Here is a 14,494-nt window from a genome sequence, read left to right on the forward strand (position 1 = left end):
AGCAGTCTCAAGTAAATCTCATTTAAGTGTAAAAGCTCAGAATTTACTTCAAAGAGAGAGAGAGAGAGCGTGTGAGAGAGAAAGAGAATAATTTGACTGATCTGCAGAATATACATGGATTGGGTATTATTTTTAACTGCATGCTTTGTGAATCCCTCTCATAGGAAATAAATCCACAATTCCCATTCCCAAGCTTCTTTTGGGCATTCCGGAGCATGTAATTCATAAACATTGTCCTTCCAATCACACGAAGATGAGGTTAGATAGAAATACCTCTTTATATCACTGTAACCCAGCTGGATGCATTTCGGGTGACGATAGCAGCTTGTGGCAGTGCAGGTAATGAGTTTAGTGAATAGTGAGGTCAGAAATGTGAAAGGTGAATGATAAAGAACCTGATAATAGTTGTCTGTTTACAATCATTAGAGGCATACCTCCATTTACATTGCATTAAAATATGTTAATGAAGGCATGTTCACCTACCAGGCTTTCTGTCTGTGACCGTTTCCACACTCTCTCTATGAACACAGCATCATTCTTATAAATCACCTCATTAGTGTGTTGTTGTTACTTGTCTGGGCTAACTGGGAAGCGTATTGTATAGCGGTGCTGCTAGGGGACAGAATTCAACTTTAAAAGTAAAAAGAACTGTCTCCATAGGGGGGGGGAAGGGAATGCACACAATTCTGAATTCCATTTATTTTCTGCCTCAGTCCACAGAGTCACAGCTCTAACACAGACTTCATTCTCCTCACTTTAGGACTGAATTGAAACATCCTGGGATCAGAGAATGTTCAAATGGACTTGTGGTTGTTTTTGCGGCGGGGTCTCATTTGAGTCTCTGTGTGTGTCGGCTATGTATACTCATCAGCAGGGAAAGTGCTTTTATCTCCACTTCAAAATGTCGACCCCATTGTAATTGGAGGAACACAACTGTTCAGCCTTGGTAATATTGAACATCACTAAGAGAGAGAGAGAGAGCGGGAGAAATGAGAGCCCTGGTGCACACAGACAATGAGACCCAGCACGTGTTTGAGAACAACGGAGCATGATAGAGGATGGAGTAAGCGGGTTGGCTAAGCAACCTTGGTGCAATTTGTCTTCATACAGCCCAGCCCGTTTCAACGTCCTGGAGGGCCAAGCTATTTTCCCTGACAAGCTTGTTGCTTCCAGTGCAATAGGTGATTTACCTCTTACAGTGGCACTGACCAACATCCCATTCTGGGAGCAGAGCAGAGTAAATCAAAAGTCTGGACTTCACAGTTAATCACTAATTACAGGCCGGACAGTGAAGGTTGATCCTTCCCAGGAGGCTGAGCCCCACAGGCCTCAAATCACAGGAAAAAAGAGGAGCCAAGGCCACTTCCTCCTCTGATAAATCTCTCACAGAGGAGGCGCTGAACTCAAAGTGTTGAGTCTGCGTGGACATGCAGTGCCCGGCCTCCCATCTCTCAGGAGTTTCTCATTCAGGTCAGAAGCCGGCCCTCCTTCGTTTCCTCCCTCCCTGCCTCCCTCCATCCAATAGCTAAATCCGTGATGGAGCCTCCCCGCCTGCCCACTCTCTTCTTTACACTTACCCGATGACTTCACACATTTCTATCCCCCAAGGGATCAACGGCAAATCGAGTTTGCTGCTTGCAGCGTATACCAAAAGCATTACGATACAAGGGAGCTGTAATTGAATGGTTAGGAAGGACATTATTGAAAGAGATTTTTGTCAGCATATCCACCCACCACCAAGAGAGTTGATCTGCTGGGTGTAATGTTATCAGTGTCAGGAGGAGGATCATGGATTATCTCTGTGCGTCTGATAAAAGCCTGCATTCCTTAATTCCTTATTTTCTGTTATTTACCTTTCATTGCAGTTATCCTCAGATTTCTTTTTTATGGATTTGTTTTACATTCACATTATATTTGCAAAGTCAGACTTGGCCTAGAATGATATTTTCTTGTTACTCTTGAACCCAAGCAACTAATGTAAACCTGCTAATCAAATCTTTCTTGGGCAACTTTGCATTTAACATGCAACATGTTGAATTTTAGTATTCAGAAATTCCACAAGATATCAGTAACCTAGACAGAGTGAAGTCCAGGTTTCCTCTTGTTTTTTCAGTTTAACCCTTTCTGTTGTCCAACAATTGTCCATATCTGACACCGGAATCCTAAATGAGTCAATTGGTGGTATGATCATGTGTTGAACCAAAAGATCTGTAAGCTCTGAAACAATCATGTCAGTATAACAGATAGCTGGTGAGTTCAGTTTTGCTTGAACATAATTAGTATGTATTACAGTAGCTTCGCTATACACTCATTAGTTAAAATTAAGCTTTAATGAGACCCTGTAGAACAAGAAAGTTCCCATTAGAATTCAAGTCAGTTGTTTCCTTTCTTTGTCAGTCCATGTTCGCTGTTTTAGCTATCTTATTATTATGTTATCTTATTTGTTACATACAAACACAATTCTTTTAAATTGCTTTAGTCAGAGTTTGTGCAAAATGTTACTTTTCATTCACAAAACTAAAGCTGTTTTATTTTCCTTTCCACCAAGATCAATACAAATTACATGTTATGATCCCAAGAAGAGGAATTTCTGTCTGTGCAAAATGATTTGTTGTCAGCCAATAGGAGAAATTGACTGAAGCCGATGTTTACCCACTAATAGACTGTATGTTTGGTGTGACCTGCTTTCCTGCCAGCGGGATATGAATACTAATCATTTTCAAATATATTCAACACTATCCAGTGCAGTTTCCATTCCAATGTGTTCTCAAAGTGGTACAAGTTAAAAAGTATACAGCTAATTTTTCAAAACAACAAAAATCTTGACAATAGAATTGAAAGTAAATGTAAAGCACACCAAATTAAAAAAGGATATTTGAAACCAGCAGTGGACACAACAACATGTCAAATATTATTTAATGTTCAAGGCATCAGCGTACCGATAAGGAAGCCTTTGTGAAGCGTAAAACATTATGTTTGTGTCAAGACTGATTGGAATCTGTGGTCATTTTTCAGGGAAAGTTTGTGGTATTTTTGTCCCCGTTTTATTTTGGTAATGCATTTTTTTTTAGACCCCGTCACTGGACAAACTATCAGTCACCTGACACCATAGCGCAATACACTGCAACAGCAACACTTACTACAGCCTCTGACATTTGACACTTGAACAGACTCACTATCACATAAGCATTGTGTTAAGGATTGTACCCCAGAGAGAAGAAATAGATCATTTTAATCCTCTAATTTTGATGTAATCCTGCCAGTGCCTTTCCTGGGTTTAAACAGGGTTTCCCAGGGCTAAATGAGAGATTAGATATCTTTGCACTGAGAGGAAGTATTCGTAAAGCCTTAGCCTGATTACCCAAATGAGTGGAAAGTAAGGAAAAAAAGCATTCAGAAGTCATCGGTACTTGAGTCATTAGAGGCATGCTGTAATTGAAGGTGCTCTCGTCCTTATTCTCTGGGCTGTGGCGATTGAACATTGTGCTGGACCTGCTCTTTCATTAGGTTTTGCATTTCATGCCCTTAGAAGCAGAACAAATTGAGTCCCTGTTTCCCTTTGCTCTGGTGCTCATTACCCAAGAGGAAGATTAAAAAGCATTTCCTCACTGGGGTCATAACACCACCAAAAAGCGGATGTGGACATTGTACTCGTCAGCACAACAGAGGTGTTCATCAGTCAAGCCTGTGTTGACCTCCTACCTTTTCTACTCATCTTTGTCCGCATTATCAAATATAATAATCTGTGAGGTAGATGTTACATTTCAGCTCTATTATGTCTTTTTCTTTTCTGCTGTGCATTTTACAGCACATGTGTATTTTTCTTTCACAGAATCCTCAATTTAGCAAAGCACGGATGCTGGTCAAGGTCTTAGGCAGTGTTTCCATAGGCACTCTCTCTTGGCAGCACCAGCCTCTCCGTTCCATAACTTTCCGCGGAAGGGGTTCACTCTTGGGCATTTGCACCAGCGTTGAGAGTCTAGAGTCTCAGAACACAGAGCTTATTAAAAATGTTCCAACTTTTGAGTAAAAAGCTACACTCCTCAGATGAGTTTCGAGCAGTCAGCAGACCAGCTGGAGTTATGCTGCTTCCAAGAAAATTCTGTTTTATGCTGCTATTCCCAAAAAGAAAGAAAACAAAAGATACACAACAGTGGACACGTCCTCAGAGAGACTAAAAGAGAAGGTAGAATTTCCAATTATGTAAAGTATTTGCAGTACATTGAGCTTAAGTTCTTCCAGTCATTTTATAGATTGCAATAATGCTGACTGGGTGCCTCTTTGAATTAAAGAATGTACTGGAAAAACAACAGTTAATTGAAAGAGTTTTGTATTTGTTTCTTGTCCAGGCTTCATTAGGGGAGATATTTGGGTGAGCACGTAGTTTCACATCGATCTCAAGCCCAGCAGGTTTTTTTTTTTACTAAATCTTGCAGCAATTGAGCAGCAGGAGGATTCCATCACATTTCTGGACCTTGAACACTCTTTTCTCGCTTTATCCAAGTTAACTCTGTTAATTTAAAAGTTTTACCAACAACTGGGACTTCAACTCTCCAAAAACTTAAACTTTGCCCTCCTCTTAAAGCTGAAAATAATTCATCCATTCTTGCTTCTATCTTCAACAGATGTGTACCTGCTGATCCTTCCTGATGACCAGAAAGTGAAGGTCACCACGGTAACTGTGGGCCAGAGTGCTGTGTTGACTTGCGCTATCGCTGGGGATCGAAGGCCTCCGATATTGTGGAAACGCAACCATCAGCTTCTGAACTCTTTAAACTTGGAGGACATAAATGTAAGTATATCAGAGACAGCTACTGCATGCAGAATGATAGATGGAGTTTGATTTCGTCCAAATTATTCGTTGTACACGACTTTTTGGCTTTGTCCCAGGCTGTCAGAGCTTTCTATTTGGTGGTTGTCCCCAGCTCTGTATTGCAGGTTTGACAATAATGTAGGATGTCATTTTATGTTCTCTGTGTCTGGTCCACTATTCTGGCTAGGGACTGCTGGGAGGGGACAGGGTTCTCAGACAAAGCAGGAAGATAAAGAGTGATACCAAAGGGGTTGAGCCCTGGAGGAAGGAACCTACTTTTCGCTTGGTGATGAAAGGCTGCGTGTGTGTGTATGTGTGCGCAAAGTGTTAATCTGCATGTGTGATGTGTGCATGTGTGTGACCGTCTGGCTCGACCCCAGACGCTCCTCTGTGTCACTTTCATCCACATCAAAAGGAGGAAGGATGCTTATGTGGAGAGCTTTGGAAAAGGCAGGCCTCTCTTAGCTGTTCCCATACTGCTCTGTGTGTCAGGCCTGGCCAAGATAAGTGTGATACTGCTGTGCATAATTAAGTCAACACTGTCGCAGTAGATAAAGGGAGACACAGCGAAGCCACTAATGTAACATTAAATGTTGATGACCCTTAAAATGAGTAAGAGGCACCCAGCTGTCGCCAGTCATCCTTGGCACCATCAACTGGCTCTAAACTAGCACATTGGTTCTGGGTGTTGGTGATGTGTGATTCCCATAAAGAGCATTGCTGGGCCACGGGGAGATTTGGAGGCTGTACACATTAATGTAACAGATTTTCCACTTCCCCTTTATAGTTATTTTGTGTCATATATTATGACTGCTTTAAACAATTTATGGCTTAATGGGAAGAATGCAAGTACTCAAATAGACAACCAGAAAGAAATTGAGATTACTTTTAGAAGTTCTTTTTCTGGAGAGAGAAAGAGGACTAAAGTATTGTAGTGTGGCTTTTTTTCACTTTTTGATATTTTTCTCCCAAGTAACTTTTTTAACCCCTATTCCTTTATCTGGTTTAATGGAGGTGATGCGTGTTTCATCTCTTGATATTGCCTGACGACTCAAGGTGGAGCGTTGTGTTTTTACCAGGGGGTGGTCTGTGTTTAGGCCTCTCAAATAATCAACACTTGCCCTGTTGACTTGATACGAGATCTGCCACAGCTGGATATTCAATTCAAATCAGTGCTCAGAAATGACAGCTTCTTCTACAAAACCGCTTTAGTCATGCCTGTTTGCCTCTAAAAACAGCCTTATAAAAATGATTCATTTAAAAAAACAAAATGGGATTGGTGTTTCATTTAGGAATATCTTTTGTTGTTGTGTTTTCTTTATTTAATGGAGCAGAGAAGAGAACAGGATGTCCGGGATCAATCAGATGTTGGCTTTGTGTGTACATCAATTATATTGGCGTCAGTTGATTTCAGTCTGCAACTCTTGGCTCGAGTCACATGCATTATAGATGCAACATGCAGGAAGATAAATGCAATTTCAAGTTTGCTTTTCAATCAATCCTGAGCTCTTTGGTGTCAACCTTAATCCCCATAGTATTACATATGTATGTGAGGAAATTGCAATAATATTATACTTTCTGTACCTCTGTGGTGCCGCTTGAGTTGAGTACAGCTGTGATTAATAAATCTAATCTATGCTGATGTGACACATTAGATGTTACACTTTTACTTTGAGACTGATCTAATCAATCTACACAACAACCACTCTCCCTCAGTAGAGATAGAAGATGAAAGCTTGAATCAATGGGCTAATAGTATGTCAATGGTCAAATACTCAAATCTCTACCTTGAAATACAATTCAGTTGTTGCAGGCGTGTAAAAACCCTTTGATAAATATAATCCCGGGTTTGCAGCTTTGGCAAGTGCACAGATTACCTTCAGAGCAGCCAAGCAAACACTGATGCACCACCGGTAAGACAACAAGCTAATAGTCTCTTGTGGCTCATAAGAGAACTGTGTGCAAAGCAGGACCAAGAGAAACTACCAGTGGATGATGAGGGGCAGTGGCTTAATCCAGGTTTATTTTTGGCTCCTGTTCTTCCAGGCAGTCGGCACTCTTCCTTCCACAGAGCAGAATAGATTTTGTGTGCACCTGGTGTCCAAACACACCCCTTCTTAATTGCCTTGCAGACAATTTCTGTGTAATTGCTGGCTGTTAATAATTGTGAGCGTCCGCTGCCAGCCTTAATTAGACTCGTATTCCTGCGAGTACACATGGGAGCTTTGTGCAGCCTAATCTTGAAGGCCCTCCCAGTTTAGAACATGATTATTTTTGAGAATTTTGTCAACATTGAGCTTCACTGAATTGTACATTAATCCCGCGATGCACTCGCATCCTAGAGTTCAACAGAGCCTCTAAATTTTGACAAAGCAGCTTACTATAATTCCACGGAATTGACAGTTGCTGACTATTGCATCACCATCTGTCCGTGTCGAGGATTCAATCCTTCCGGTGCACCAGACCCAAACAGAGATGTGCTGTGTGTGTGTGTGTGTGTGTGTGTGTGTGTGTGTGTGTTTATGGTTTGCCTGTATGTGATGTGGACGTAGTTTGTGAAATGGGAAAGACTTTCATCTTTTAAATTTGCAGGTCTGTAAATCCCACAGTGTAATGGAGATAGCTGTTTGCCTCTTTGCAGTCACATCAGTACAGGAGTCTTCAAACCTACTTCAGATATGAATGTTTGGTAAAATATGTACTTTTTTTAGATTGTGGAAAGTATGTCACAAAGCAGACTGGAACTTCATACAAATGTGTGTTATTTTCATTGAGTTTTGATCAATACATATTACCTGAAGTGATATGAATGTTCTGTTTCTGAAGGCTGAATGTGAATCATCATGGCAAAGAACGGCTCATTGAGTTGCAGCTCTCTGTTGCATTATACAAGGCAGCTGTTATCAAGATGTCTTTTTGTTGAAATGATCACATGGTCTGCCAGCTCAGACCTACATCTGGTTTACCCCCTGATCAGTGCTGTGCTTATCTACACAACATCTACACTATGATATCTTATCATCACAGTTAACTGTATGCAACTTTAGTGCTTTCTCTACTCTCCTTTAACAGTTATTTATCCTTCCTTATACCACAAGTGATCTGAACTAAACTCTGTATGTTTTGCCTGTTTATCTCCCTGCAGATCCCATCAGAGGTAGGTTTTGTTTCATCTGAGCTGACCAACATTGCTTTAAATTTCATCAACCATTCACAAAAAGCCCACAAAGCTAGTGACTTTCTCAAAGGTACAACAGATGCACGGTGCTAAATGAACACCTGCACGAATAGATCAAAGCGTTGATTGCTAGTTAAACTCATGTACATTCAATTATTTGGTTTTAGGTTAGGTTGAGTTTATGCATATGTTGTTCACCAATAGAATCCCAACTTGTTTGCACAAGTTGGGGACTGGACCAGGTATTGAGAGGGTTTAAAGCTGTGTATTGGTGTCTGACCGCCATGTCTTCTCACACATGACTCATATTACCATTTTGTAATAAATGCGGAGGTGAATCCCTTACATATCTGTAATTTGTATAGGTCATCTAATAATACTATAATGCTTATCTTTTCTGGTGCATTTCGCCTCTCAATACATAACTTTGGAAGCACTTGGAAAAGAAAGTTTTTCAATATTGCAGCAAACCCACCAGCTTGGGGCCACTAGCCCATGTGGTAAACTGAAGTGTGTATCTCAGGCAAATGTGCCCACATAAAACACAGATGCTGTGGGAAATTCACGTGGCATCCCCAGGTGATACCAGTGCTGTGCGAGTAGCACCTTACTGCTCATTGTTGTTTCCCCCGCATCAGTTCCCTTAAGGGAACCATTTCTCTTATTTGATGTCATATTTATTTTTGCCATTTTAAGAAGTGTGTTCCTCTCACAAAGTTTCATAACACCACGGTGGAAATGTTTTCAAGGCCCATTTTCTAAAAACCTGTCACTACAGAGGTACCCCACCCAATGAGGTGGCACTTTAGTGTCCTTTCAAAGGTGACCTAGCCTTGACAGCTTTATTAATTATAGTTTCTGGAGGGGTATGGCCTATTTGTAAATCCACCTCTAGCTGCCCTTGTCTTTTCCTCTGAGTAGTCATACCACAGCCTGCTGTGTCTGTAGAGAGCGGGGTGCTGGGTGCTGCTGATAGCTGAGTTGAGGGTGAGGTGGGGAGAAGAGTTGGAGGAATCATGTCGACAGCCTCCGCTATGGCTCGTTCCACCCCTCTGAGTTTCATTTCTCCCTCCATTCATTTTTCATTTAAAATGGTGACACAATATGCTCTCAACCCAAGGGGCCAAAATGCATCATCGATTTCCCCTCATATTGTGAAGCTCTGATGCTTCACTTAGCCTGTTACCCTGCTTGTAGGTTAGATCAGAGCACATGGGGACCAACTACCATACACACTGTAGGTCTGTATACATGATTGCTGACTCATGATTGTTCTCCTTTGTGTCTACAGACTCAAAGGAGAACATTAATATCAAGCTATAAATTTATCATATATTTTATATCATATATTGCTATTATTAACCTATCCTGTGCATATTTATATACAGTATATACAGTGGAGAAATATATACATATATATATATATATATATATATATATATATATATATATATTGTGAGGTTACTGGGTACTTAGTGTAGGAAATGTTCATTTCTAATGCTGCCATGCAGTAGAATTTGGGAGCAGACACGCTTGTCTGATGTCCCTGAAGAACAGACGTATGTAGAAGAAGTTTGTTTGAAATGTTCTGCAAAAGAAATGTACGAGGCAGGATGACAAATGGGTTTTGAAAATCTGAAATCTGTGTTCAAAGGCTGGTTTGTATATAACAGGTATGAAGGACTTGATCAAATGACAAAGAAAGACAAATGGAAGTGATGAATTTTACTTGGTAGAATCAGTTCTTACCTTGAGTCAGTGGAATTCTTTTTGATTTTCTTTTGAAAATGTGGCTTTAATCTAATATGTTATTCTAGATCTACAGTGATACATTTATTTTGAATTTCCTTCTTTCCCAATTTATTGAGATTTGGTTCTGCTAGCTGCCAAATTCTTTTAGAAAAAACAGGAAAAAATTATCCCCGAAGCTTAAGCTTAACATGACATTTAACAGCAGGCAATATCAAAAGACAATAATAATAAAGATAATAATAATAGGTTATAATATGATAAAATCTTGTTCTTGATTTTGGTTGAAACTGTTGAAGAAAGAACAGACCATAGAGCATTTTTTTGCAGTGTAATCTTAACAAGATGGTACATTTGCTGTGTAGCAGATGGATTCATTACACGGCACAGCATCAGTGAGCTAATTAGCTTTGGGGGCTTCTGTCTGTGTTACGGCTGAAAAGTGTGTGGTTCTTGTTACTTTCTTTACTTGTCCAGCATCATTTTGTGTTCCTGGCCTAATAATCACAACAAAGCATGAGTTAATTACATTTCAGTTAACTCCTACCAAAATCACAACATAAATTATTTTAGTTTAATTGCAGATTTGGTTTGCTGCAATCAGGCCATTGGAGAACGACTGTGAAAGGTGTTTTGTGGATTTATGTGAAATGCATGTTAAACTAAAGAGAACACGTCTAACTTTGGCCCTTTCGGAGACAAATATTCAATATCCTATGGAATAATAAGCTGAATTTGTTTCGATTGAATATGTATCCATTACCATAACTGAGTTTCTGTTTTTATTTAGAAAACTGCTTACACTGTCACTAATCAAAAGTAGCTATAGTCTGCTTCACATCACATTAATTTGTTCGGATTTGAAATGTGACATGTACCAGAAAAAATATATTTCCTGAATGTGATTGCAGCAATAATGTGTTTCTGACATCAAAAGTGTGGCTTTTTCGGGCAATTGTTTTGTTTTTCATTTCCTATTCTGGCTATGAAACACTTATTTTCTCATCTGCACACCACAGACTAGTTGTGTTTCCATTTAGGTATCTCATTTCCAGCATCAAACGCCTTCACACCATCACTGCTGCAACCAGATTGCCCACAGTGCTTCTTTAAGGCATTTACAAATCTCTCTCTCTCTCTCTCTCTCTCTCTCTCTCTCTCTCTCTCTCTCTCTCTCTCTCTCTCTCTCTCTCTCTCTCTCTCTCTCTCTCTCCAGGACTTTGGGGATGATGGCTCCTTGTACATTACCAAGGTGACCACGACCCACATGGGCAACTACACTTGTCATGCTGATGGCTATGAGAAACTGTCACAGACACACACCCTCCAAGTGAACGGTAAGAGCTCTGCAAGTTCATACACTGCATTTTGTGCTGCGATAATGTCACAGCGAGGTTTAGCTGAGATACGGCGCCAGGCCACTTTTGCAATTGCTAAGGCATCAACTTCAAATCTCTCCTCAGTTATCTTTTGGTGAGGAGAATTTTGGAAATGACTGCTGTGTTTTGAAATCCATCAGCAGACTTGAGTGGTAATGTGGCAACAGATAGATTAGCTCTTGTTGTGAATATTTTCATATTTGGGTTGTGCTTGTAAAGTTATCATCATTGTTCTCTGTCCGATTCAAGAGAAATCCTTAAAATCCTTGTTCATTAAAATCACAAAAAAATGTTTTTCTGTTGTGTATCTAGGCATGCAGATTGCCATGAATCCAGGGAATAAGACAGCAATGCCACATTAGTGTAGAATGAAGCAGTTTATAGCGGTAATGGTGCTCTTTGTTTATAAATTTCAATAAATCAGATACAAACTTAATGGCCTGAGGTATGTTACAAAGGAACAGAAACAGATAAGTTGAGCCAAAGCCAATAAACGAATATGAAATGAGGAAACTCAAATGTTATAACCTGCTGACCAGCTACATTATCCCTTCCCTATTTACTCAACATAACTTAACACTTGAAAGAAAACATCTATGTTTTTGTGGCAGGAGCTTTATGTAAGGATTAATGATTGTGAGCTAAATGCTGGACCAGTTCCACAGCATCTATCAGCTGGTGCCACAGCAGATACTAAATATTAAATAACGCAACAAACAGGACGCACTGCGCACAGCTGTGTGAAATTATGCACAAGCGTGTCGAGGTGTGGATTGATGAATTGAATTGATAAGTTTGCCAGTCGCAGGGGACAGAGGGAGAATAATACTCAAACTAATCCAAACTTTTCCGACAAAGTTTACTTAGCAGGATTTTGAGATCTGCTGAGGCTTCGGTCACCACCCAAGTACAATGAAGGTGAAAGGCTCTTGTGGCACTCAGAGCCTTGCAAGTAGGCTTCTGTTTATGGGTAGTGAATAATTCTAAGTCAGCATCGACGCCGGCTCCCTGTTAGAGTGTTTTATAGCCCACTTTCACTCCCTGCTAATTCCCTTTAGTGTGGTGAAGGACAAGAGTAGGGAGGCTGGAATTAGATCAAGTCGGTGTGAATTAGCCTGTTTATTCCCTGAGGTTAAAAAGGTCAATATGGGCCATAATGAGCTAAACAAGAAAAAAACAAACAGATAGCTTGTGTGGCAATCTCATCACTGGCAAACAATCTTAATACCTTCTCTCCCTAGACACTTCCAGGCACTTCATTATCATTCCCCCTTAATTATTGCTCTAATGAATTATAAATGCTGTACTTATTGTGCTTTGACAAACCTGCTGGTCTTATTATACCAAATACCCTGTTTATGGAAGCAGTAAATCTAATGAGACGGGTGACTTTTGGACATAATTATTGCTGAAACTTCCCAGTGACCTTTTACTGCAAACTATAAATTCCATGCGTTTAGCCGGCGCGAGGTCTCCCAGGAGCTGCTATCTCCCACCACAGCCGCAGACATTTTTCAAAAATTCAGTTAAAGCAGAGCTGACACAGAAAGACAGATTGATTGTAGGAAATTATGGCAGATAGTAGTAGTAGTAGTAGTAGTAGTAGTAGATAGTAGATAGTATGCTGTCTTAAGGCTGTGCGGTCAAATAAGGATGACCACGATGTACAGTGTTTGCAGTTTTGCTCAGAGAACAATTGCTTCTGACATTTAGACTAGAAACTGTGTGAAAGGAAGAGAAACTGTGAAAGGAAGAGAGTTGTTCGGTCTCTTGACTGTAGGCAATGTGCAGTGCAAAAATCATTGTTGAAAAATCAAGTTGCTTAATCTTAGTGCTTTGATTGTTTATGTACATATACTTGTGTCAACCTGAAGAGGACCTTTGACTTGGCTTCACACATGCATTTCTACTATTGTCCGTTTCAATGAATAGATTTTGCCTTTGTATTGTCTGCCCCAGCCTGATGAAGATGCTGTTATGTTATCTTCAGTGTAGACTATTATCTTCAAGATGTTCTTTTTGTTGTGATTATTTCTTATCTGTCCTGGGCTTTTTTTGCTCTGTTTTTATCTGCTGCAGTGACCTCGTTTTACCCACAGGAATCAATAAAGTTGCATCTAATTTGTACCGTGGCTGCAAAGTTGGTCCACTCTCTGAGCCACTTTAGCAGAAAAGAAATGGTTGTTTGGGCTAAATTAATGAAAGCCGGCTTGAATTCGCAAATATTCCAAGCAGTTCTGTGGCTAAGATGTTGAAGAACTGTTCTAAAACATTTTTATTTGTAAATTACAGCTGCATCATCCCCAGCCAACATTCATCTTACAAAACTTATTTTGAAATATTACAAATGCAGTATCTGCAGTTTACACGCAGGACTCTTTGTCACTGTCATCTAATTCCTGGTTATGAGAGAGTTTGAAAAGTGCTCAACACTGCAAGAAACAAATATCATTAAAGAGATCATATATATTCGTTTTATTCACTTTTGTCTTCAGTATGTAGGTCTATTTTGAAACCTCTGCAAGGATATCAATTTGCAACCACTGTGTTAACTTCTAGTCTCTCTTGATGCAGCAGCACCATGCACGCTGAGTAAAACTTGCTGTCTGTTTAAGGCTGCTAAAAAGCAAACAGAAGCTGTGTCAAACACTCATTAGCTTTGTATCTAACCAGGTGTGAAGGCAGGTAAATTCTGATGTTTTATGATGATGTCAGCATGTTACAGTAAAGTAAAGTACCAAAGCTGTCAGAGCAGGTCAGGACCTTTTGGGTTTCTCTCACTGGGAACAAACTCCTGGTTCAATGAGAGGAAGCATTAATGTCTCCTTCAAAGTAGGGGTGGGGTGACGCGTTGACATAAACCGACTACCCGACGACGTAAAAAGGGTTAGTTATTTGTTTGGTATCAAGAGAAGATGATTGAAGAAAATATTGAAATATTAATGAGATAAGTTTGATATTTATTTTTTGGGAAATAATTGCTATATTGCGTAATAAATTTCATCTATAGATTAATCGACTAATCGAAACAAAATAATCTGTAGATAAATCGTTTAAAAAATAATCGTTGGGTGCAGCCCTACTTCAAAGTGCTACTGAAGATATATCAGGTTTTTCATTATATGTAGATTTCCTGTTATTTAAGATAATGAACTACACACTACTACATAAATGACAGTTACGTACTTAAGTGGTATACATTTACAGTAATTGTCGCAGCAGAATATAATATGCCATAGTGATCGCTGTGACACATAACCATCACGTCCTGAAAGGGCTTATTACTATCTTTATTCTTTAATGACATTCAAATCTTATTTAGATTCCAGTTTGACCAAGATCCTTTTTTCTAGATACATTGTGTTTTGTTTAATA

At 39.7% G+C, this 14,494-nt stretch overlaps 1 protein-coding gene across 1 annotated transcript in view; it reads left to right on the forward strand.

The window, feature by feature from the left end:
• LOC142999633 (follistatin-related protein 5-like) overlaps positions 1-14,494 on the forward strand; it is a 107,788-nt gene that overhangs the window by 82,430 nt on the left and 10,864 nt on the right. Inside the window, exons 7-8 of the mRNA XM_076149256.1 lie at positions 4,626-4,792; positions 10,957-11,077. Coding sequence (XP_076005371.1) covers positions 4,626-4,792; positions 10,957-11,077 — 288 coding nt within the window. The remainder of the gene's footprint in view (positions 1-4,625; positions 4,793-10,956; positions 11,078-14,494) is intronic.

This window comes from Genypterus blacodes, unplaced genomic scaffold (genome assembly GCF_046128005.1).
Source record: "Genypterus blacodes isolate CSIRO-AG114 ecotype Tasmania unplaced genomic scaffold, CSIRO-AGI_Gbla_v1 ptg000044l_1, whole genome shotgun sequence".
In the NCBI taxonomy this organism is placed as follows: domain Eukaryota; kingdom Metazoa; phylum Chordata; class Actinopteri; order Ophidiiformes; family Ophidiidae; genus Genypterus; species Genypterus blacodes.